This window comes from Haemaphysalis longicornis, unplaced genomic scaffold, assembly GCF_048455015.1.
Source record: "Haemaphysalis longicornis isolate Haplotype H1 unplaced genomic scaffold, Haemaphysalis longicornis Haplotype H1 scaffold_1, whole genome shotgun sequence".
Classification (NCBI taxonomy): Eukaryota; Metazoa; Arthropoda; class Arachnida; order Ixodida; family Ixodidae; genus Haemaphysalis; species Haemaphysalis longicornis.
Window position 1 is genome coordinate 446801265 of NW_027526203.1, and position 25429 is coordinate 446826693.

Genomic DNA, 25429 nt, shown 5'->3' on the forward strand with positions numbered 1-25429 from the left:
GCGTCGTTACTCACAGGTCTTGCACGGCCGGTAGAACGTCTTGATCAGCTTCAGCCCCGTCCGAGTCTGCCGCCGTACACTGCCAAGGGTGATCAGGTTGCCAAACTCGATCTGCAGCCGATGGGCTTCAGGACCTGGACAGTGCAAGTTGCACAGTCGCTGTCAGAAGCAGTCATTTTGCAAACACTGAAACTGCGAGGGCCATAAACAAATTTATCTGGGATAGTGGCGCAGTGACACAAATCACCGAAAAAACTAATTCAGGTGAATATATTCGGAGAGGGAGACACTCTTTGCGTGGAGCCTTCAAGGTGTAAATGCCTATGCCACGTGATGTGCAGCTCATCCTGGCTCAACGTAGGTGAATTATATTGGAAAGCTTCTCGAAAAGAACCTGCACACAAAAATATGGGCAGGCCGTTGCGTCCTTCCGAGTGGTGTGGCTGCACAATGCCGCAGCCATCGGACGAACTTTTAATAGGGTAAGAAGAACAGGCCTTTTCGTATGAGCGGCCTTCTATCCTTCACCTCCCTAGTTCAAGAAGCATGATGAGGGGCTGTAGAATACGAGGACGCAGATGGCAAATTTTTTTCTTAAAATGGGTGGGTGTCAATTGCGTCTCAATTTCGCACACAATTCCGGGCAGTGCGCCAGGCTTGCTGCCGTCTCGTTTACCGTCCAGCTTATGTTGTCTGTCGCCAGTGCGAGCACTAGGCCGTGGGGGGAGGAAGGATACATGTAGACGTACCGTACGAGTTGTGCGGTACGACGAGGGTGCAGTCATAGACAGACGAGAGGCGTATGCGAAAATAATGTACGAAAACAACAAAAGAAACGCGTTATTTCTTTCCACTCAAGTCAACTTACCACGTGAGGCGGTTAACAATGCCCTTATGTCACGGCCTAAGTTAAAATCTTAAAATTTGCATGTTTTTTTCGTGTTGCATTTGTCCCTGATCGCACAACAAAGCATCATGGGCTTGTTTCGGCATGTGCGAGCTGAGACTAGTCCTACAGCAACGAGGGGCGGGACAAGGATTCACTGCAAGGGGCGGCCGGATTTGGTTGGCGGGAACGTAACTGACTAAGGAGGCTACGGCAGCACTGAGGCAAGTTGAGCCAGTTTGTATTCACCTTGGTGGACCAGCCATTCGTAAAGCAAGGACGCGGGAAGAAACTCCTAGCGCCGTGTCGACCTCCAACTTCTTCGCCCATGTCCGGGCGCCGGGCAGTGCCTTGGACGGATAAATTGACGGCGGTCTAAAAGTTGCCCGACAGAGCGTAAATGAAGGGCCCGCACTTGCGAACGAGGAGGATAGTAGCTGCTAAGTGACATACACCTGCGAGACGCTGCCAGCTAAATGTTAATTGAGTTTGCTTTAAATTCCAACGCAAAAAACTATTCATCAAAGATATGCCAATGGTTGCACAGCAAATATTGTTTCTGGCACGAACCATCCACCGTTATCCAGGCCCTAGACAACTGGGGCGTCTACGGCCTCAGTTTGCTTCTGGACGACCAATACAAACAAATTTTTCGGCTTCTGGCAAATAGGGAATTTCCCAGGGCATAGTCGGGAACTCTGCTTGGTCTTATATAGATCAAATGAGTCCGAAGGCAAGAGGTTCAGGGGGACCTTCGAGAAGTAACGCACCCGAGAAGGTTTTTCGAGCGGCCCGAGAAATGTACATAAACACAACAGCGACGTCTCGCAGTTGCCTTGGCGCACCGCCAAGTTTTGAGGCTATTGTTGGGTCTCCATAAACGCCCGGCGCTGAGCCCGCTCCTGTTTAACCCTGTAGTGGATGTTATCGTGGAACAGATAAGATAATGCTCTCAGTGCGCATTGTATGCCGGTGGTATTGACCTATGTGGGAACGTCGAAGCAGACTACAAAATCAAAACCTAAACATTGGAGAGCAGCTTCGGAAAATAGACGTTCGAGAATTTCGGCGGACGCGAAATTGAATACACGGCCTTTCAATACAGGCGATCGGAAATGGGCATGAAGACAACCCGCTTTAGGCTCATGGCAAAGCGAACAGAAGTGCGCGAAAAACGCACTCACCGCCAGAATCCAGACAGGATAAACTAAGCAGGAGAACAGACACGAATTTCAAGAGCATTCTCTGGAACACGAAGGTCAAGCTGAACGGGCAACGATGATTAGTGTTACCGGAACGCGTGCCTTGATGAAGTCCGAGCGACCGGGTTAGAAAGGGACTTTGAAGATCACGGCGTAGACCATGAGTGAAGAACGTCGTGGTTTGAGCACGAGGAGAGAGAGGACCACGCCTCTATCGAGATGTCCTCGAAGTAAGTCGAGGAAGAGGCCGACTGAAGGGAAAGTGAAAGGACACCCTCAAGAAAAGACCCCCAGAGACAAAAGACAGAGTGGGTTACTGGTAGGACAAAGTGGGGAGCGACCATCTGAAACAGCCGCCTCGTATGCTCTGAACGCAGAAGTTGTTTTTAAATACGCATGCTGGAACAAATTAAACGCAAACCTGACGTGTCAATACAACGTAGTAACGTACTTCGTGTAGACTTAGTTTTCAGTCGACTCATTCTCAGGAAATGGCGTTTAATGCGTACTGGCTGCTACTATGCGGATACACATTTTTTTTCTTGTAGCTGCTAACAATTGTTTTTGATGTATAATCATATTCCATTTCCTACTTTATTTTGGTGTTCTCTATGCGGGTCTTCACTATTCGAGACTCGTTTCATGCATATGAAATGAGCAATTTGAGTCACGCACTGGCAGCTGACTTTATTGAAAGCCTAGAACATCGCACGCCGCTACAGCCGTGCGACTTCCACAGCTGGTAGCGAGTACTTTCAGTCAACCTTGTCCGTATACAGCAACAGTGTGTGGGCGTGACACGCATGATTAGTCCTCACGAAACGGCGGGGACCGAAAAAAATCACGCACCCCTCCGTCAAACGATGACGATGGTTGAATGCGAAGCCTTCTCGTGACGGATTCTTTGGTTGTCGGCTAAGTGTTCCGAACCACTTCGACCATGTCGAAATGGAGCAGTCGGATAGACGCCGGCTTCATAACGCGATGGACCCAAGTTCAATTCCGGCCGCCGGAAAGCGTTCTTTTTCTTTCTCTTCGGCGTTTTCGCATTACAGACGCCATCGGTGAGAACTCTAACCCTGGTATTCTGAATCCTCCTTCCACTCGAGCCTCGAGTGGATCCTTGACATCAATTTTCCCTTGCATAAGCATTGCAGAATTCTCCCCTCAGCCGAGTGGAGGGAGCAAATGGAGTGGAGGATACGGCCCTAAAGCTTCGCTTTAAAAAATCTCGCATCGATGACAGTGGGTCGCGTGAGAGCGGCACGAGAGCGCATGTGCCAGCGACACCTTGGCAGGTGCAGTGCGTAGGCGTGCGGGTCGCGTGCGAGGAGTCGAGTGAGCTCGCACGGGGTACCCGTCGTCGTTACTGCGCGGGCTGAGGCGACCAGCGCTCACTTCCGCGCTGTAACGGGTTACTTCACAGCTGTGCGCGCCCACGGCGGCGCGGACTGCTCCGGCGCTGCCCATTGAGACGCGCGGATGCGTACGCGCGCGTCCGCCTGCACGCGGTCACGGCGGCGGCTACGTCACGACGACGTCACACTCGGCAGAGGGGCGGGCCTTCTTCGCCCTCTCTCTTGCCTCCCCGATATCGTGCGCTGCTGCTGCTGCTGCTGTTGCTCTTTGCGCAGAACGCAACGGGAGAGATCCTGCTCGTCTTTGTTTTCGCGGCTGTTTTTTCTAAGAAGGCGCACAGATGTAGCACTTCTTACGGATAACGGAACGTAACTGGAATTTAAATAGACGGCGATGAGTCACGCTGAACTGAATGAGATTAAGAACAAACGTGCGAATTTTTGTCCTTTCGGAGGCGCAGACGTTCCACTTACGGAGAGAAAAAAAGAGCATAGGCCCTAGAGTGTCCGCGTAATGACGTTTATGGCGCGCGGTAATGGCGTCGGATCGCCCAGCCGCCCCGAACTCCCTGCTTCGGCCGCGGCCTTTCTCATCCTCTTCCACTTCAGTGGCTTAATTCAGCGAATCAATCAACCGATAAATATTGACACAAAGTGTGAGCGGCCGGAACTTGAGAAAAACAAGTGAAAAGAAGAAATGAGATGATCGGAAAGAAGAAAACGGAGAGAACAAGGGTGACAACCGGTACGCAAGCGAGGGGCCCGCGAGCCAAGCACTGCTGGTCGCGACCAATAAGAGTGTCTCGAAAGATCGAGCGAGCGTTCGTGAAACCAGCAAGAACTTAAAAAAAAAAAGAAAATAAGAAGATCGTGCTATTTTTAGAAAGAACATTCAAGGAATGTAGGAATTAAGTAGGATTGTCGAATAGTGCGTAAGCGTTATTTCCGGGGTCTGATCTCCGCGCACACGCATACGGTCTGCCTTGGATGTCCTACGGCATTTTATTACAGATCCTTTCATTGGATACCCTTGTAAGCCACGTATACCCATGGAGCGCATAGTTTCACTCGTTACGGACGGGCAGACGTATTTCTGGGGGAAGCGGCCAAACAAAGCTTCTAAAACCCACATTAAGCAACAACCTAATTTCTCCACCAAACTATGTATCATCACGTTGTGATCATGTCCACAAAGTTGCCATCCCTATGAGTCACACGCGTTCGTACGCATGTTCATTCATCCCACGAACATCACGCGAATGGAACGGCCTTCCCGCAGCAACTGCGACTATCGTAAGCAATGACGCTTTCCGATCAGTTATCAGCAATCAAAACTACTCGAATAACTATGAATGATTAATTTTCTCTTGGTGTTGGCTTGATCTTTTTCGTAAAAAAGTGTTGGCTTCTTCGTGTAGTTATTGACCCTTTGTGCACAGAAGTTGTGAACTTTTTTTTGTGGTGTGTTCTCGCGCAACTCCTCTTTTTTGTATGTTTGCTTGATATGCACTGTAAGTTGTACTTGTTCGTGAATCTTAAACCCACTCCCCTCTATAATGCTTCGGCCCTGAGGGTACCTGTAAATAAATAAATAAATAAATTCGACCGGATTAATTCAACCCACGTTAATTCAACCCCCGAGGGGGAGTGAGTCTGTAAGTCTGTGCGGAGGGGAAATTTGACATCTGCCAGAAATGCAGCAGTACGGCTCAGCGGTGGTTCCGGGTTCGAATCCTGGACCGGGACGAATTTTTCTCCATCTGCGGAGTTTCTGAGAAAGCTTTCCTCCGTTGATGTACGGCTGCGTTTCAGGTTGGTGTGAAATTTTCCCTTCCCACGTCCTTCCAAGCCAAGTGGAATAGATATCAGGTAATGGCGTCACCGGATCCTCTCCTCAAGAGGCATTACAGTGACCCCACAGTATCTCGCCAGGAATGACTACCACCGTTCTGCTCTTCGCGTTAGCGCGTTATAAAGCCTCGTGACGTACGAACAAATGTGCAATATGGATTTGCCGTCCGGATGTTTTGCCTCGGCCTGTCAATGCTTTCCGCACTGCCGCTAGGCTGAGATATGCAGCTGCTCTTTTATTTTGCCGGTTGGGAACGATTTTGTAGAGAAGGGTTTGCCAGGAAAAAGGATAACGTACGAAAATTATTTCGAATTTTCGGAGTTAGCTGGTACGTCTTTTGTCCGCTCCTTCCCCGCTTACCGAAGTCTGGTGGCCAAATGCGTGCTCCTAGCTAACTGCAACTCGGGCACTGAAGGGCGTGCAAAAGTTAATTCTGCGTGAACGCGGTATTGTCAAGTTTTTCTCGGTGCCCGCGGGGCTAGACCAGGTCACATCCCGGCTTGTGGAGCTGTGAAAGTTGGTGGAAACGTGCCAGGAAAAAAGCTAATCTCGGATGCAGGGACACTGTGGCTGAGACGCAGTCATCACTGTCAAGGAAAGCAAGTGAATAAAATACTACAAGAAGCAAAAATAACAAAAGAAGCACACAAAGGCACAATCTGGTTACGGTTAGTAGCACATGCTAGCTCTGGCTCATATAAGTTGTATACAGGTAAACCTGGATGTAACAAACCTCTATGTATGTGACTTGTGTTTTTCTTTCATCAAATATTGTATTTGGTGCGTTTTGACTCCTTACTTGTGTTTTTTTTTTCTTGCCTTGTGGCATTTTGTTTTCTGTCGTTAATTCCCCTTTACAAATTACGTGCTCCCCCTTACGCTATGCCCTTCCATGGGCCTGTATCCTGAATAAATAAATAAACAAACAAATAAATAAATAGATAAATAAACAAATAAAGAAATAAATAAGTTCCTGAATCTAACGAAGGTTTTCAATCCCTCATTGCCAACCCCATTGAAGGCCATGTGCTCGCGACCACGTGTAACGAAGGCGTCGCGACGGTTAACCTGGATGTAACGAATTCGCTAGGCTGACGAGCCATTGTTTTTAGCACTTCTTCTGAAAAATTGGCTAGAGAAATGCACCGATTTAGCGAACTTCGTCCGCACCGCAAACTACCCTGCGTTTCCACGTGTGAATGCGGTGTCAATCAAGTGATAGGCCTATACCTGTCGGCGTGCAGTCGCGCGTCTCAACTGCTATCTGTGGTGTCGGTTCATGGGTGATGAGTTGTGCGTTTTCAATACAAGCTCGCAATTTTAAATGCCGCTTCCGCTGGCGAGAAAGAAGAACGTCGCCGCCCGGTACAGTATCCCAGCTATAGCACACTCTCAACAATTTTGAGTGCGGAGAATTCGTGCATCAAGTTCGCGAAAAGAGCGCCCTTGCAGCAACAGTTTGGTCCTTGAAACGAGTTAAGGCACTGAAAACTGTCAAAAGTGATACTTAAAGGAGCCATGAAGAGAAAATACAACTTCGTTTAATTTGAAAGAACTAGGATTCAGTATCTCACTCAGCCCCATTACAGCCACAAAAGATGTTTTTTAACGAAAAACAAAGCAAGAAGTATATAAAAACGTTCAAATTTTGCGCCACAGTGACGCGTTATGAGCAAGAATGACGTCATACGGGCCAACAATAAAACATAATTTTCAGTGCGTTAACTGCACGTTAGCATTCAAGTGATGCGGTCAAATGGAACGAGAGGCCCCATTACAGACGTCCAGTCATGTGTCGTCGCGACAGGTCAGTTAGGCGGCCGCCAATCGCACAAACAAGGTTCCGTGACGTCATAGAAAAGTTGCGGAAATTGGCTAGGGGGTCGCGACTGCTTCACACGTTTTCTTTAATATCTCCGTTATTTGTTCGAAGATTGCGATGATATTGGTATCATTGTTATAGGGACTAAGCAGTCTTTCTAATAAACCAAACTTGTATTTTGTCTTCATGGCTCCTCTAAGCTACGTTTGTGAATACGGTGACCTTGCTTCTTCGAAGTGCCGTGCAGCGCCTGAGCGCGCGGGAAAGCAGCAGGCGCAAATCACGCAGTTTTTCACCGTGAAATAAATTCTTAAGCGGTGAGTTGACCATCGCTATGTCTAGCATTTTGGTTTCGTTTCTCCTTCATCCACGCGAACCTTAACTCAAAACCTGCATGCAACGAAAAATTGCGAATTTTTGTCAACTTCGTTTTATCCAGGTTTAGCTGTAGAAGCTGTTTTCTTCCAAGAATCTGAATCCAATGGTGAGAATCTAGAATCTGGAGAAGCCGATTCTTAGTCGGCATTTTCTACTCCACGTGACAAAACACGTTCGCCCCGAACTTGTCGGCAGTGGCGACAGCACAAGGTAAATCCAGCTGCGCAACGCGACATGCTTTCATTTGGAGACTCCGGCATACACGCTGGCTGTGCGCCTTGCTCTGTTTAAAATAGCAAACATTGGAACGACATTTGTTACCGCGGCCTATGATAAAGCCGTTAAAGACGCAAGCGGGAAAAAGTATTGGTTCGGTAAGCCATAGGCGTTGCTTGTTTAAAGCACTGCCGCCGTGAGTTTCGAAGCCTGTAGGAAAATGGTCAGACACTATCCCCTCAAATGATAGCGGAGTATCGTTTGGAAATTTGCCGCGTTCTGTAGATCTTGTCCCCGCCATTATCGCACGCGCGAGCAGGGCTACCGCACGTCAAGCTTTCAGAAGTTCAGAACGGCACTATTGCCGTTCTTAACTTGTACCCGGGGTCATGCGGTGTGTCACTCTGCCGAAGCGATAGACCCGGATGTCAACGCGCGCGCGCTCGTTTTGAAACGCGATTGCACCTAAAAGCGCAACATCGTATTCTTTTCCACACCTTGTCTGTTTGCAGTCGTTGCAGGAATTTAAAAGCAGATTAAGGGACCGCTCATATTTGAAGGAGAACCTATTCGAAAGACTCCAAATTTTGCGAAAGGACTTGGCGTGCCTGACTGCCTCTGTCATTGCTTCCCGTGTGCGCGTGTTCTTGGCCTGAGCGTTTGTTCGCGTATTTATAATTATTTTTCACATTAGTTTGTACTGCTCGGTGGCCGCTGGGTCCATTTGTACATAGTTCGAACCGTGTCTAGAGAGCCATGCGTTTCGCCGAGTGGCTTCTGCTCCGTATTTTTCTCTTTAGTTTAGTGATGATAATACTGATACAATAATATATCAGTACTGTAAAATTGTTACGTTATTAGCAGCAAACTATATCTTAATTATCGTAGTCATCATCATCATCATGAAGCCCGCATGAGAACCTTACTTTTCAGTTGATTTCAAGGTTGATTGAAATGTCTTTAACTGCTGTTGCGGTGACATTTGCGGCTATGTGGTGTTGTTTTGCCTGAACTATATTTCGCACGACGCGCTTGCGAAATACTTCGCCACCCGCCACGGTAGCTCAGTGGCTAAGACGTTGTGCTGCTGAGCGCGAGGACGCGGGTTCGATTCCCGGCCGCGGCGGCCGCTTTTCTGATGGAGGCGAAAAGCAAAAATGTTCTTATGTTCGAGATATCAGCGCACGCTAAAGATCCCCAGGTGGTCAAAACTGATCCGGAGCCCTCCACTACGGCGCGCCTCATCGCCTGCGTTGCGTCGGCGCGTTAGACCACACAATCAATCAACGGAATACTTTGCCAAGAAACCCCGAGGCATCTTCGCTGTGACGATGTACAGGAGTCAGGTCAACATGCAAACAGGAGTAGCGGTGTCCAAACTCCGCCCCTCTTTTCAGAAAATTATTTTAAAAGCTAATTCTTGTCGTAAGGAATAGTCTTAATTAGTTTTTAGTTCTTACCATCCGGAAATTCCTCCGGGAAGGTGACGCGTTTGCGATGAGGAACAATAGACCCTCATGGCACGCGTTTCAGAGCACAACTATATAGGCCTATAGTCGACTCCTTGATATCGCCGCATTTCATCTCATTCAGCGCCACAAATATTGAAAGGTCGCCATTGCAAGACGAATTCCCCGACCACGTGGCATCCGCATCTGCGGCCGCACAAGGTCCGAGAAAACTGCTGTAAGACAAGTTTCAAACGCGAATTTCCTTATATAAACTTGGGCGCATTTTTCTGCTAGGATGTGAAATTAATGGCCCACCAAGTTTCATCACACTAGTAGTTAACTTAGAAGCATGCAAAATCGCCATTGGCAAACGATTGCAATTTAATACCTGGCACCTTTTGGCCACGACTGCGGTCGTACCCATTTTGACCGCATCAGTGCACCGCGAACATGATGCAAGTATTCCCGTTGCAATTACTTGAGGGCGAGAAGGCAGCTAATTCTTCGCGCTCGTTTTATCACGATCGCCACTACCGAAGGCACCGGCGCAAGACGTGTAGCAGTGTGTTGGCTACGGGAAAAAGCATATCAGAAGCCGTTAATCACGACTCGGTTACCGAAGATAAGATAGCACCGGCTTTCCTCTAAGCCAGGCGAAACTGTAGCTAAGTTGGGGGGAAAAAAGTGTAAGGGGCACGAATACGAGTCATGGCCCATGCCACCGGAGCTGAGTTCGGAAAATGCGCCGCGACGCCAAAAAACCACATCGCAAACGTTACCGTGTCCGTCCCCTCTTTTACTGTGCTGGTATTTCTCAAGTGCGTCTTACGCAAGAGGTAGACGATCCCGCCTCCGTTTTTCGTTCCCTAATCAGTGCCGGAGCTGTTGGGGAAAGCCTGCAGTGTCGATTTCACTCGGACACAACCGAAACCCGAGGCGTGTAATTCGACACTCAGTTAGGCGAGAACTTGGAGTACTCTCGCAAATCTGCCCACCCGTTTTCTCTTCCGCCCACAATCTCCCTACGGCACGCACGCACAGTTTTCCTTTCCTATCGACGATGACTACACTACCTTCGGCGGCCTCCTTGGTGCATTAGAAAAGGGCTGGAAAGTAAAGACAATCAAAAATAATTCTCTGCTTGTGACGCCACAAAACCGTGAAGTCTGACTGGCGCGGAACTCGTAAAGGGAACATTCACCCACCCATTGGCGCCGAAACTGTGCCTCACGACTTCTCTTTCTATGCCGCAGAAGTGCGCATATAAACACGGCAGAAATGAGAAAATTCCCCGCTGTATTTGTTGGTATCTAAGCAAATAAAGCACATTCCGATGCAGAACAAACGCCGAGAAGACAGATCTGGTCTACAGTTTCCCTCCGTCTGACCTGCCCCTTTCTGAGCTCCCCAAAAGTCACTTCTGGATTTTTCTGCCGCCGTTGCTCCTTCCTTCGCCTTTACGGCACCCCTTCCGTTCGGCGTTTCTTTCTGCGCGCAATCGCTTAGCAGTTGCCGCTCTTCCCAAATTTGAGCACTCTACCCTCTATCATAATTAAATTCTTCTCCTAGTACTTCCTGTTATCCCCCCCTCCCCCCCGTGGGCCTGATAAGGTGTCGGCACCCCACGCCAGACAGTCGTGGTCAACAAAAACGCCGACTCTGCCTTTTCTTTGTGGAGCAGGTTATCCCTATAGAAAGAAAGATCAAGAGCCAGTGAGCCTGACCGATAAGCGTTGCCTTATCAGGACGCAGCACTCTTATTTAGCCAGTTCATGGCGATATGCCAAATGCAAGCAACTCCCGTCAGCACAACCAGAGTCCTTCAATGCTTCTCTGGTCATGAAACTCCCGGCCAAGTTTCGTTCGGGGACAAAGGCTACCGCGACTGGCGCCACCGCAGATCGGAGGGCATCGGGCGGCAGCCGCTGCAGCATGCCCGTTCGCACCAAATTTTTTCGCCACTCACAAAATGATAAGTCCATTTGAGCGGCCCACGACACGCAAAGCGAAAGCACACTGCTGATAAGGCGGCGAGCGTCTGTTTTATCTTACTCCGTGGTCCGTTCCCTGCCAAACGCGCTCTGACCACGCCCCCGGCTGCCCTCCGATCAACACCAGCGCCGCGGCGCGGCAGCGTACGAAGCTCTCCCATAGCGTGATGGCGAAGTTTCATGGCCAGAAAGGCATCGAAGGACTCTGGCACAACGTTATACTAGCGCATATGCATTATACGCCGTATGACTGAAACCAGCAGCTCCAAGAACATAATGTTCGTTTAGCCAGTTCTTATACTGCTTTCCCCGTTCGCAGCATGCTGCACAGAGTTGCGGGTTCGAATCCGAATGACCGAACTTCAGGTAGAGGCGATGTACAAAACCGTCCGTGGAAAAACAGCTTAGTCAAAAAAAAAAAAAAAAAAACTAAAACTGCTGGCTATCTGGATTGATCCGGAGCTTTTGCAGTAAAAACGGAGACACCGATCAAAAGAAACTGTTTAAAACTCCCCCCGTCGTACGCGCGCTGCTTACTGCAGAAAACATAAGCGCCCATGAACTTTCCTTTACCCCATTGTGAACAAGACTTCCGCCGCGAAGCCTAAACGTCTTGTTTGTAGTTTTTAAAGTTTTTAAGAGGTTCCTTTGGTCGGTGTCTCCGTTTTTACTGCAACACGTCTCCCGACCAGACGGTCTTCCGTCAAACCCTCGACTTCATCCGGAGCTTTCTGCACCTCAAATTTGGACAGGGCGGCACAGCTCGTTAACGCGAACGAGCTGTGCTCCAACGTTACTACTCCGCAAGGGAGGGAATAGCGCTGTTAGAGCGATACGCACTGGCCCGGCCGGGCGGCACGTGTTGCTCGAAATAGACCACGCGCGGCTGGGCGGCCCATTCTTGGACGTCGCAATCGAAATGCCGATTGAGCGCGAGTTCACCGCGAGGGTCATTTGTTCTCTCGGCGGCCCTTTCCGTCTTCCGAAGATCCAAGGAGAAGGCAAGAAAAGCGCAAATTGATTCTCAGTCTTCGCCTATTCAAACGAGATAATGGGCTGAAAGGGTGAGGAGGGCGTAGTGAGGGGACGTGTTGTAGCAAACTTACACAAGGATCGAACGCCACTGTCTGATTGGACAAGGAGCCCGACTGAAGCAGTGGGTGGCGGTTACGTCGCAGGTCATCCGCCCTTACGCCGCCGGCTGTACTGCGGATGAGAAATTGACCCCACGGTGTTCCTCGCACCAAAAGAAAGACGACCCACGCAATGTCCGTCCGCGAGAGAAGCACTTATATGCGTGCGTGTTCAGCCCTGCACGATGCTCACAAAACGGGGGTGTTCGAAACGCCTGGCTGCCAATGGTCTGCCATTTGGCGGTCTACATGCTTTTTGTTTTCACAGCTTGTAGCTTGTTTCACCCTCACTCACTCACTCACTCACTCACTCACTCACTCACTCACTCACTCACTCACTCACTCACTCACTCACTCACTCACTCACTCACTCACTCACTCACTCACTCACTCACTCACTCACCCGCTCGCACCATACACACACACACACACACACACACACACACACACACACACACACACACACACACACACACACACACACACACACACACACACACACACACACACACACACACACACACACACACACACACACACACGCAGTGTCCAACTGCATGTGCAATAAAGAAAATTAACAATTCAACGACCGAGCATAATTGCGTACAAAAATTTTCCACGTTTTAAGCCCGGAGCGTGTCATTGGGGCATTAACGTTATGTGCCGGCAGAAACGCTAGCTTTAACCAAATTAGAGAAATTTTAACCGAACCAGCTTGAAGATTAGTTCCTCCGTCGACGCACCCTGTCTTTTACTGCACACGTCACGCTCGGCACGCTGAAATGCGTGACAGCGGAACGAAGTTCACCTACAATCAGCTTGTACTCTTCACATCACGTTTAGCTAGTTGTTACAATGCAGCGACATTCGCGCCTTTCGCGAGACCCACACAACTGGCTCCTTACGTTTTCAACTTGGGCCCCATGAGAAAAAACATTTTACTAACCGGATGTTCTGGATGTGTTATATGACTGGCACATCCGCAGGCTTAGATAGCTGCACATGCCTACGCCGCAATCAAGAACGCGTTTGTTTGAAGAAAACGAAAAGATCTACTATAAACGCGTATACGATCTAGGCAGTCCGGGAGCGCAAGAAGGCCGCCCGTTGCAGTGCTAAAATTGAATATCTACTAGGTTCTGCATGATCCGCGACGGTGGCCGAAGAGCGACATTTAACGTCACGAAAAGATGGAGTTGAAGCAGGAGGGAGAAGATGCCAATTATTTGGAGCACCGCTGGCAACGTTCCAGCTCGATCCGGTGCAGAGGTGCCGCATATATAGAAGGTGTACAAAGCACCTTCGTCAAAGTGATAAGTGAATAGGGAGTGAGTTGGCTGGTTGGTGCATGTTCGGGACGTGGACTTGGAAGCGCTGTGTTCGTCTCTCCCAAGTCTACGTCCCGTTTCTCACGCTGTTTCCTCGCGTGATAACTGGAGTTGATGGCTGGTCGGCAGCGTCGCGTGCTGTGCTTATAATCGCTGACTTCTGTACCTGACTATCGTATACGTACGGATAAGGCATTAAGTAGGAGACGAGCTCTCGCGTTCGCCCACATTATACACACAGGTGAAACATTTTACGGAAATTTAAAAAAAAAAATCTAGCGCGGCAACCTGTTTTATAAGGTTTACGACCGCAAGTTTGCCTTTATAGCAACGTGCACTCAGAAGAGGGTGCCACATACATTTACTTCATGTTTGCATGCATGTTTTTTTTTTTTTTTTAAGAAAAACACGTATGCAAACTCCGCCAGTCCCGTTTCATTTTTCGCGATTTGCTACGTCACAAAGCTTACGGGCGGCGACACCCGCTCCACACTCGCGGCATTTGCAGCGAGTTGTATTCATGGCGCTGTTTTTACACTTTACTGTCAATTGCTTGTGTCATTGCATTTGTCGCCTGACAGATGTTGCATATTTTAAATATAATTTACTGAAGCCAGCCCCCACGATTTCATGTTCGTCCTCTCGCAACTTCCCATCTTTTCTCCTCCTCCTCGGAGCACATCGGCGTAGAGGCGATGCCTGGATGGGACGCCCCTGCAGCCCACATTGCAGCAACAGGTGACGGCGGTCGCTGCGCGCCACCGGAACATGGCCTGCCTTTGTGCGCGTTTCAGATGTCGCCCTTTTCACCTACTCTACGCGGCGGGGTCAGACAACCGCGGCACGAACGCCGGGAGAGAGCCCGGGCCGCACGCTGCGCTTGGTCCGCGCACGCTCCGCTGTCAGCGCGCGGGGAAATTTTTCCGCTGACCTGATTACGAAGAGGCCGAAACAGCAGCCAAGGAAACTGCGCCTGTGCGAAAGGGGCCCGCACAGACGGCAACAACGCCGGCCGACCGGCCGGCCCAGCAGCACGGCAGCAGCCAACGGCGACCACTCCCCCCTCCCTTTAACGGGGCCTCATCTCACCCTTTTTTGTGTGCCGGAGCAAGACACTGCCCTTTGTCCGCTACAAATGAAAGTCGAACACGGAAGCCTGAACATTACGCAGAAATTTCGCTGTCTTAAGCGGACGCACTAAATGCCCCATCGCATGCGAAAATGTGGCGCCTCGTGTGGGCGCAGCCGAAAGACAGTCCTACAGGAGTAGCTTGAGCATTCCAATTACAAAGGTAGCAATATAGGGACGTTTACGGCATAGTGGCGTATATTATGGCTAACAAGGGCGATAGGCCAAGCCTTAGCGGGGAGAAGAGGGAAAGCTAAGGCGTTGCGCTGCTGAGCACAAGGTCGCGGGTTCGATTCCCGGCTGCGGCGGCCGCTTTTCTGATGGAGGCGAAAAGCAAAAACGCCCGTGTGTACGAGATTTCGGCGCACGATAAAGATCCCCAGGTGGTCAAAATTAATCCGGAGCCCTCCACTACGGCGCGCCTCATCGCCTGCGTTGCGTCGGCGCGTTAAACCCCACAATCAATCAATCAATCGAGAAGAGGGAAAGGATAATGCCAATGGTTATGAGAGCGCATGTGCGCAATCGCAACACTGGACACGTTCTCTCTGCGCTGTTGCTACTGCGATAAATTCTCAAGCGACCACCTGAGCGGCTGCATGCGAGACGTGCTTTCCCACGGAAGTGCGCTTCGGGAGAAGGTGCGAGGGAACGGAAGAGTGCAGCTAGAACCGCCGCAACCGCTACGACGCCAAGATTAGACGCCGGGCATATGTCCCCCTGCTGATGAACACATTGCGGCAGCAGGAGATGTCATAATCACGGCAGACCTGCCATTAGACATAGAGGCTCGCATAGCCCGACATAAAATGACACGCGTTCGCATTCCCGCATATAAGCTGTCCTGCACACGGCAAGCGATAGCGTTATTCTAGCGCACCTAACAATTAAGTGTGATGGTTTGAGCTAATCATTACTCGTTACCCCCATTCGCGACGATTTTGAATCAGACTTCCGCCAATCTATCCACCCACATCGTTCCCCTTCCACTGTGGTGCTGTTTTAAGGCTGGACAACCCGCGCCCAGCTCATCCTTATTGCATGTATACGGCCGGGTTCAGACTGTTGCCGCAACTGTCGTAATACCTTTAAAGAATGACGTCAGCCAACCGAACTGCGTGACATGCCGTTTTTTTACGTCCATGGATCACGATATGGCTTTTGCGTCGGTAGTCTGAACATAGCCTAAGTACGCGTTACGCAGACAAATCAACGGGGTGACAAATTTTTGGGGTGTCTACTGCAGCATATCGAAGAGGGGGTACAAATTTTCGGTGTGCTTCCGATCCCTTCCCCTGTGTAGCCAGCTAGCCCGAGTCGTCTCTCACCTTGTGAGGCCGTAAGGGAGGTTTCGCGGCTCAATCTCCACCCCGCGCACATGCTTCCAGTCAGCGTGAAGTGTTGCAAAACAGCCATAGTTGTCCGTACACATAGGGTGCCGAAAGTTTGAGACAAGCACTGGTGCCAAAGCGCTAGCTCCACCTGGTGACCGTAAAGTGCTGAAGACGTCATTAATTTTACACGGCCGCGACAGGACTGTTCGTGACTGTCGAAAACAAGCTGGCTAGTGGCTCGCGCAAGTTCGATTCGGACCGCGGCGGCCGTTCTTCTGACGGAGGCGAACAACTGAAACGCCCGTGTGTTGAGATTTCAGCGCCTGTAAAAAGCTACGCAGGTGGTCTCAATTAATCCCTAGTCCTTCACTACGACGCGCATCATCGCACCATGCAGGTCCCGTGCGTTAAACTTCAGTTTAAGCTTCTTCGTAACAAGGGTGCGTTAATACACAGAATTTTTATATTAATTAGTGTAGCTCTCCACATGGATATATGCGCGTGTCCCACAACATGCGGACTGAAGTGTTACCAAAAGAATTGACTTTTTATCAATTTCATCAAGCACTGTCGAAGTCGCAGAACAAAACGTTTGCCACCGGGAGCAATGGCGCACTTGATTTTTTTTAGTTGAGAATACTGCCAGCTGTGAAAGCTGCACGAAGTTCAATACTATAAACTTATAGCTACGCTTTCTGATGGCCAAGGAATCGCATCTGCATACGTGTCTTTTCTTTACGTCGGTGGCTTACAAAACGACCAGTGGTAAACAGCGTCCCCCTACTACATGCCATAACTGCGTCTGAAATTGTATAGCGATAGAGAGAGACAGAGAGAGAAAGGGAAGAACAGAGACGGTGGAGACACGTCATTCGATTGCGTGCGCAGGCTTGTCCGCTTGTTCGACGAGTTAGCGTTGCAGCACCCGAACGGCTGCCGAATCGCCGCCGAGGCTACGTATGTCCTAGAGTGCGAGAAAGCACTGTCCGGGCCTCGCGACAGTGCGAAACACGGAATGGGGCGCCGTGCTTTTTGTCCACTCGTTCCGCTTAAGCGGGATGGGGTGAAAAGGCCGCAGATGTTAGGCGGGCCCACGCAAACTCGTGGCTCTTCGCCTCTCAACGTTTTTGTTTCTTGCCATCGGAAGTGGTGGCCGTGAGGCAGTCCTCGCCGTGGGAGACGTTCGCCCCCCGAACGGGACACATCTCCGCTCAGTAGCACCCACGTTAGCCCGAAACACATTGCGTAAGCGCCTCTCCGACAGCCAAAATTGCGCAAGCGTCGCCGAACGCCGCCGCAATTTGCGCTGGGAACAACGCCGAGCGAAGTTGTCGAGCCGCTTCCCTTTCGCGCTCCAGATAGCGTCGACCGTTCGGTGTGCAGAAAGCGAGTCGTCGTCGCCGACTTGAATTTTCACCGGGGCACGCCCGTAGCCGGCGGCTCGCTCGGGTTGTCTGCTAGCACCGACTGACTTCCGGCGTCCACTGTGGCATCCCGCTTTTTTGCGTGCGCTTGTCGTTCGACCGGTTGCCCAACCGCAACGCATCTACGTGCGCCCCTCGTACGCATAGTGAAGGTCTATGTGAATGGGCGTGCGCTGGCCTCGACTACTCATCTTGACATTGCACTGCCGCCACGGTGCGTAAGCCTGCTCCTGCGCTAGGCCTGCAACACCTGCTTGTTACATTGTTCTCTTTTGAAGGCGGGGTTCTCGCAAAGCTCCCAGTCTGCCCTCATCTTGCACTGTAGGCTGTGTTGCAAGCACGGGTGCTGCGCTGCCCGAACCCCTTCGGTCATACAGCAACATCGAGGAGACTTCAAGAGACGAAATGTTTAACTCGTTTGAGTGATCTAATTAAGTGGAACCCAACGTATAAGTTCTGCGAGCGTGTGCGCGTACCGAACTCGCTCCCTAGCCCGCTTCATAACCTCGTTAACTCGCAAGCTTGTTTGCTCGTGTCCAGCCTGCTGATCCCGTTCGCTCGCCGGCTTTCTCACGATCATGGGGCCGTTGGTCCACATGCCCGCAAGCTGGCTGCCCATGTTGCGTGCCGCTCGGCCTCTTGCTCGCTTCGTGGGTCTCGCTAATCCGAGGCTCATAATAGTCGGTGCTGACACGATGCGTTGCTGTAAGCAGCAACGCTAGCTTGCATACTGTAAGCGAACAAACGGCGGTTCTTCATCGCATTTCACGAGCTTTAGTACCTCTGAAAAAGGCGATACGCATTTTGTGGCAGCGAAGTGTGGGACACCTCCGCGGATGACGGCGGGTTTGCTTGCCAAAAACCTCCGGCGTCCTATAGGGCACCGTTGCCATATCCCTCGCAAGCGCCTTTTTGAAACTATGGGGCGGCGGATGGCTCGCGTTCCAGCGCAGAGGGCATAATAGGACGGCGATATCACGTGGAGGTCACCCACGCAAAATTCACAGCAGCATGGCCCTCAGCAGTGCCCGGAGGAACGACTGGCTCCACCGCTTCAATTAACCTTCGTTTAGAGCCAATGGTGCCGCGACCACGCGTTAGGGGACGGGTGTCGACATGGTTTTCCGGAGGGGCGCGAAAGTAAACCTGCAGTGCCCTGAAGTCCTTCTTTCAGATACCGCAGTTGCCTCGTTTATAAGCTGCACTGTTAGTGTGGCAATGTTTTGACAAATCCAAGCCGGAGCCACGGCTGGTAGGTTTGTGATGGAAAGTTTGACATCCACCTAAATGCAGCCATACGGCTACAAAGTCAAACTTTCCTTCACAGAAACTTACTCCAACTTGGGGATTTCCCCTAAATCTGGTTGATTAAGGCTGGTAGGTTTATGTCGGTGTGTGTCGTATCAAGCGTGCGGTTATTGTGATGTTGCACATGTGTGTTGAAAACTGGCAATAAAGAGAAAAAAAAATATGGTGCACAGCATCGCACAAGAGCTCGGAGCGCGAGCCGGGGATCGCGTGCCGGAAGAGGGAAAGAGCGTTGGCTTTAGAAGGGTCGGAGGAGGAGGCTTCTGGGAGAGGGCGACGCAGCGCGTGCCGTGAAAGGATAACAGCAACGCCAAAGGAGGCTACGCTGCTATCGCACGGTCCACCTTGAGAGGTAAAGGTATCGACGGGGGCGAACAGGCGGTGGCGAGCGAGCGGATAAAACGTCGGAGGGTGCTGTCCAGGGGGCTGGTCAAATGGCGGCCGCGAAGTTCAACAGAAAGTTTAACAGCATATCAACAGAAAGACCAACTATAGGCCTTCGCCTTCACATTCTTAGAAACTTCTAAGCATCCCTCGCAATTTTTCTCACTGTATTCGGCTTGTTGCGCTTTGGCTGTATGATACAAAATTTCGAAACAGGGAAGCGGCTGGAATAATGCGGGAATTACAATGTTTCACCACGCGGCAATGATGTATATATCCATAACGACGTTCTACATTGAACGAGGGGGGTGCCGTTCCCCGTGGGACAGCATGCTGTGTTTCACATTTAGTAAGCTGGTGGTCACCAATGCACAGCTTTTAACCAGCATGCACGTGCAGTTTACTGCGCGAGATTATGGGCAATGTGCAGCGTGTCCTGCTACAATCATCCTCACCTGACACTGTACACGACAACTTTTACGGATGCTAATGTTGTATCCACTGTGGTCACAGCGAGAACAATACTAACGGCAAGCTGCCAATGACAGTACGACCGAAATTCTTCGAGTTCAGCTTAGTTGGAGAGAATCGACATTTCACTATATATAGATGAGATTCACTATATATAGAAGCAGAGTTGCGCTGGAGACACCCGAATTTCTCCTGTTGCCAAATGTATAAGTTTACGAATGCAGTTGCTACTTGTAGACTTTTCTACGCCAGTTCATTCAGACGACAGACTACATATCGCCCTGTAACTTCTGAACATCTTCCTCTTTTTTTTTTTTTCTGCGTCAGGTAGAAAATACCATCCTTGTTCGGTTTTCGCAATAGGGTCGTAAAAGCGCATGTTAAGCGACGAAAAACGCGGTACAAAGCTTCTGACGTAATCTTCTTCTGTCGGAGTGCCAGACTCGAACAAAGTCTTCGCTCCACGTCGACTTTTGTCCGGTTATTTATTTTTGCATGTAATCGTAGACTACTCGTGCTGGCGAAAAAACGCCATTGCCAAAAAATAATGGCTTACTTGGAATAATTTTTTTACCATGTCGGTACCTTGAAAAAGCGGTTTTTCTGTTTTTAATGAGACAGGATAGCTTACATTTAACATTGGAATTGCTTTTAGAGCACAAAAGGGAAAGAATGGGAGAATTCCCGGTGTCTGCGTGATCTCCAACATTTAAAGCTCGCATTCTCCGAAAGGCACCTTTTGTTTCGTAATTCTCAAGCTTTTACGTAATCCACCTGTTTGTCACGACTCTGGCGAAAAGACAGTGGAGCCAGGAGGAAAAACTCAATATCGAGCGCACCTCCGCATTCGTCGCGGTTACATTTGTGTCTACGAGCCTCACATCACCTGCTCAGATGCCGCGCGTGCGGAATCGGTAAAAATATCTATTTCGACATGCGCGGCGCTGCGTCTAAATATACGCGCTGTTGTACGTCCTGCTTCGCTTCTGCTGACATTCTTTCTTTCCTTTTTCAACCTTTGCGGCTTCCAATTTTATCCTTTCTTGTTCAGAGTGTTACCGACAAACTGTAAGCAGATTTGGGACACGTGTCACTTTCCTTTGTTTCAACGCATTTTGAACAGCCAAGTATTGTCACGCAACGTGTATGTATATATATATATATATATATATATATATATATATATATATATATATATATATATATATATATATATATATATATATATATATATATATATATATATATATATATATATATATATATATATATATATATATATATATATATATTGTAGGGAAATGAGGGGCTCGTTCATTAAATACAGAAAGATAGCTCGGCAGTCTACAACGCCAAAGGAGGCATAGGGGGGTTGTTAGGCTCTTTTTTTTACTATGGTTAGTGACGTTAACATTTTTGAAATATAAGTAAGGAAGAAAGAAAGAAAGGTCCCCACTCTGGGCGCGTGTTTTTCTTTCTTTCTTTCTTCCTTACTTATATTTCAAAAATGTTAACGTCACTAACCATAGTAAAAAAAAAGAGCCTAACAACCCCCCTATGCCTCCTTTGGCGTTGTAGACTGCCGAGCTATCTTTCTGTATTTAATGAACGAGCCCCTCATTTCCCTACGATATTATTCTGCGAAAGCCTAGCGAGGGTCTCGGTTCTGGAAGCCTTGATGCCTAGGTAGCATAAGAGGGCTTCCCGCCAGTTATCCGCTCATGACAGGCTGTAGACGTTCCAGTCACGCCCCGGGGGTTTAAAAGAAGGTCCCCTTCTCCCCGTGTAGTCAGAGTGGCGCTGGCTACCACCCTCAAGCGTCAGATACACTTCTAGTAAATATAAATAGCCCAGAAAGTGAAGAGGAACACAGTCGCCCAGATAGCCGAATTGGTAAGGCATTCGAGATCTAATCGAAAGGCGTGGGTTCGGTCCCCACTCTGGGCGCGTGTTTTTCTTTCTTTCTTTCTTCCTTACTTATATTTCAAAAATGTTAACGTCACTTTCTGTATATATATATATATATATATATATATATATATATATATATATATATATATATATATAGGAAATGAGGGGCCCGTTGAATTCAGACAAAAATAAGGGTTGGCAAGCCTTATTTCTGTCTGAATTCAACGAGCCCCTCATTTCCTATTCTGATTCGCTACATGCATAGCGAGGGCCTCTGTTCTAACAGTCTTGGTGCCATAGGGAGCTTAAGAGGGTTCAACGCTGGTCGACCACTCTCGACATGCCGTAGACACTCGAGTCACGGCCCGGGGGTTAAAAAGAAGGTTCCCTTCACCCCGAGAAGTCGGAGTGGCGCTGGCTACCACCCCCAAGCACAGGAAAAAATGACATTGACATAAATACCCCAGAAAGTGGAGGGGAAAATCGCCCCGCCGGTAGCGTAGTGGTTATTGCACCAGACCGGTATTCTGGAGGTCGTGGGTTCGGATCCCACCTGGCCGGCATTTTTTCTCCACTTTCTTTCTTTCCAAATTCTTTATCTTCCCTGTTTCGATGACCTACCATATCTTCCCCTTTGCTTTCCGAGGTTTTCTTGACTGCCAAACTTTATTTCTGTCTTATATATATATATATTATATATATATATATATATATATATATATATATATATATATATATATATATATATATATATATATATATATATTGAAAGAAGTGGGAGCCGGGTATGTTCCCCGGTACTCAGCCGACCGAAGGAAGAGGGCAGAGAACTTCTTGCCTCAAGTAATACCATAAGGCATGTCCCTAGCTACCCTGCGTCCAGTCGCTGAGGATCGCATCTCCTTTTAGCCGTCGACCAAATACCAAGCAATGGCCAAGAGGAAAATCCTATGTCACCCTCAAACGAAGTGCTCACGACGATGATAGCTTCGGATCTGCCATCAGCGCAAGCACACGACCTCAACCAGTTTCTGACGACAGTTCAAGACGTATTTGACGTGGGGGACCGTCCCTTAGGCAAGGCTTCTACGGTCAGGCGCCACATCAACACCGGTGATGCAACACCTGTAGAGTCACGATCAATTTGAGGGTGATCGCGAGAGCATTGATCAGCGGGATTTTCAAGCTGCATAGCGGCCTTTTTGAGAACTTTGGAGATAAAGATAGCGCTGCCTTCTTCCCCTCGTAGTCTCTTGCATGACACAACCAAGAGACAACCCGTAACAAAGTGCTGCTGCTTGTTTCATCGCCACTCGAGTGATCACCTTCAAATCGATCCCGACTGTACGACGGCCCTGCCGTGTTTTCCAGTCTGAGCGCCGCATCATCCAAGAGGAAGTCGACAAAATGCTACGCAAAGACACAATCGAACCTTCGTCTAGTCCGTGGGCGTCACCCGTCATTCTCGTTCTCGTCAAGAAAAAAGGGTGGAACGTGGCTGTTCTGCGGAGATTATTTACACTTGAACAAAGTTACGGAGAAGGACGTTTACCCTCTTCCTCGGATTGAAGACGCTCTGGATTGCCTATACGATTGCCGTTGACGATGTTGCCGTTGGCGACATCTCACAGACGTGACTTATAAAATTGCTTCAGCGAACTCGTAAAGGTCCACCCGCGCACCCACTACCGACGTCGTTTACGCTACTCGCCTCAAACCGTAGAATCAATGCTGAACGGAACACACCCCTTAGCACCGGGACGGCGCTCTTGCGGCCAGGGGTCATGCCACGAGGCGTTAGGCAATGTACCCAACCGGGCAGGTTCAGTGCGATGCTGATTGGAGCTGTGTGCGGGCTGGTTTAGGTAAATTGGGCACCCGTATGGCGATGCACCACTAGGCGCCAATTGAAAGAAGTGGGAGCCGGGTATGCTTCCGGATTTTCAGCCGGCCGAAAAAAGAAAACAAAGACAATGATCGGCTTCGGACTGGTCTGTTTCCGGAAATAATTTAGTATTTTGAGGTCCCCACGTATTTCAACAACCGATTTAGCCCTGGCCAATCCCCCCTTGCGGGTACGTGCCAAAATCTTTGAGGACATCATCATCATCGTAGTGTGCGTCGCCGGCTCCGCCCGCACGACACCTGGCCAGCTGTACACCTTCCTACAGAGTAATTGGCTATGAGGTTTAACGCGCCGACGCTACACAGGCGATGAGGCGCGCCGTAATGCAGGGCTGCGGATTAATTTTGACCACCTAAGGATCTTTAACGGGCGCCGAAATCTTGAACACACGGGCGTTTTCACTTTCACTTCGACGTACCGGGCCACACGGAGGGGCGCAACGCAGATATAACCTTTCTTCGTCCTTGCCTTGGACAACTCGGCCGCTTTATTTTGGGGGTAAATAACCGCACGCGAACGCCGCAGCGTTTATATACACAGAGCTCGAAGTTGCGGGCCGAAGCAGTGCTGAGTGACAGGCAGGCAAAAACAAAACAAACCAGAAAATGTTAAGTCGGTGTGTCGGCTCGTGTATGACGGCTGGTGCGGGTTTGTTTCTGCGAAGTCTTATTATACACGCAATATCGTTGACGGGCGTGCAGGCTCTACCGAGCGGGCCATCTGGGGTTTCTGCGCGGCCGAAAGAGAGTCCTAACAGACAGCAATAACCGAAATAACAGAGGTGGGCCCACGAATAGCTTCGGCCCGCCTCGTACTGCTTTGCACCCCCTGCACTGTTCCGAAAAGAAAAAAAAGCGATGTAAGTGTGCACAACAAAGGGTACGCCCAATTATGTTATCGTTACACGGTTCGCTCAGAGTGCAGTTACGATTTATATTTTTTTTTCTTGTCAAAAATACTGGAGATTGCAATCTTCGCACGGCGCAGTGCGACATTTATAATCATTCTGACACTCCAGTGACCCTGACAGAACTAAAGGGTATGCAATGAGGATCGATGTCCGCGCACACGTCCCGTATTCCGCACATTTCTAACGAAACATAAGCGAAACAACCTTGGCTATACTTGGCACATTATAGGGAATTGAAACCTTGCCACAATGTTATTTTCGAAGGTATCAAAATGAGGGCGCCTAGCGTTTCAAGGGTTCTAAAAAAGCGACGAAAAAAAAAAAAAAAACTGCGTTGCCTCCTTTTTTTAAACTGCCTCTCTCCGTACCCGTATCGAAACGCAGCGTGCGTCCACGGGGGTGTATCGACAGGCGCGCATCTATGCAGAGCGGGCTTCGGTGTAAGCGTGTTCGGGAGAACGAGAGTACGTATTCGGTGACCAACTGATTGCGCACGAGGACGGCACTTCGACGACGCACCTAGATACTGCCGACCTGGCGTGAAGACGCCGCATTTTCTTCAGTCGCTTCCTCGAGCAGCGTCTCCCAGGATCTAGGCAGCGTGACTGAAATTTCTAATCCGCACTCTCAAGAATCGGTTCCAAAACGAAGGAGAGGTGCGTCTTTCGGCTCGCTCTTTACTGACAGTATGACCTCCATAAGCCTGCTTTACCTATAGGAGTCGCTGATTAAATCTTGTCCGCCACTGGAAAATATTTAATCGGCGCCTACTTCGGCAGTTCCCACGGTTCTTTTCGAGACAGCGACCACGGAGTAAAGAAAGAAGCTTGCTTGGTTTTTTTTTTTTTTTTTTTGCGGCTTCGTATCATGGCGGGCCGCCGTTATAGCCTCGTCAATGCACATGCGTCCGATGACGGCAGTGGAAATCCCTACCGTTCGCAATCGTTTTCCTTTAAGACGCGCACAACGCTTTCTGCGATCATACTTCGCAACGCCTCATTAGACTGTCGGCAAGCGACGCACGTCTTGAAATAA

The 25429-nt window shown here is 49.5% G+C and overlaps 1 protein-coding gene across 1 annotated transcript in view; it reads right to left on the reverse strand.

The window, feature by feature from the left end:
• Positions 1–6: 6 nt before the first annotated feature.
• LOC144155914 (uncharacterized) overlaps positions 7–25429 on the reverse strand; it is a 48405-nt gene continuing 22982 nt past the window's right edge. Inside the window, exon 7 of the mRNA XM_077687623.1 lies at positions 7–134. Within this exon, the coding sequence (XP_077543749.1) occupies positions 7–134 (128 nt within the window). The remainder of the gene's footprint in view (positions 135–25429) is intronic.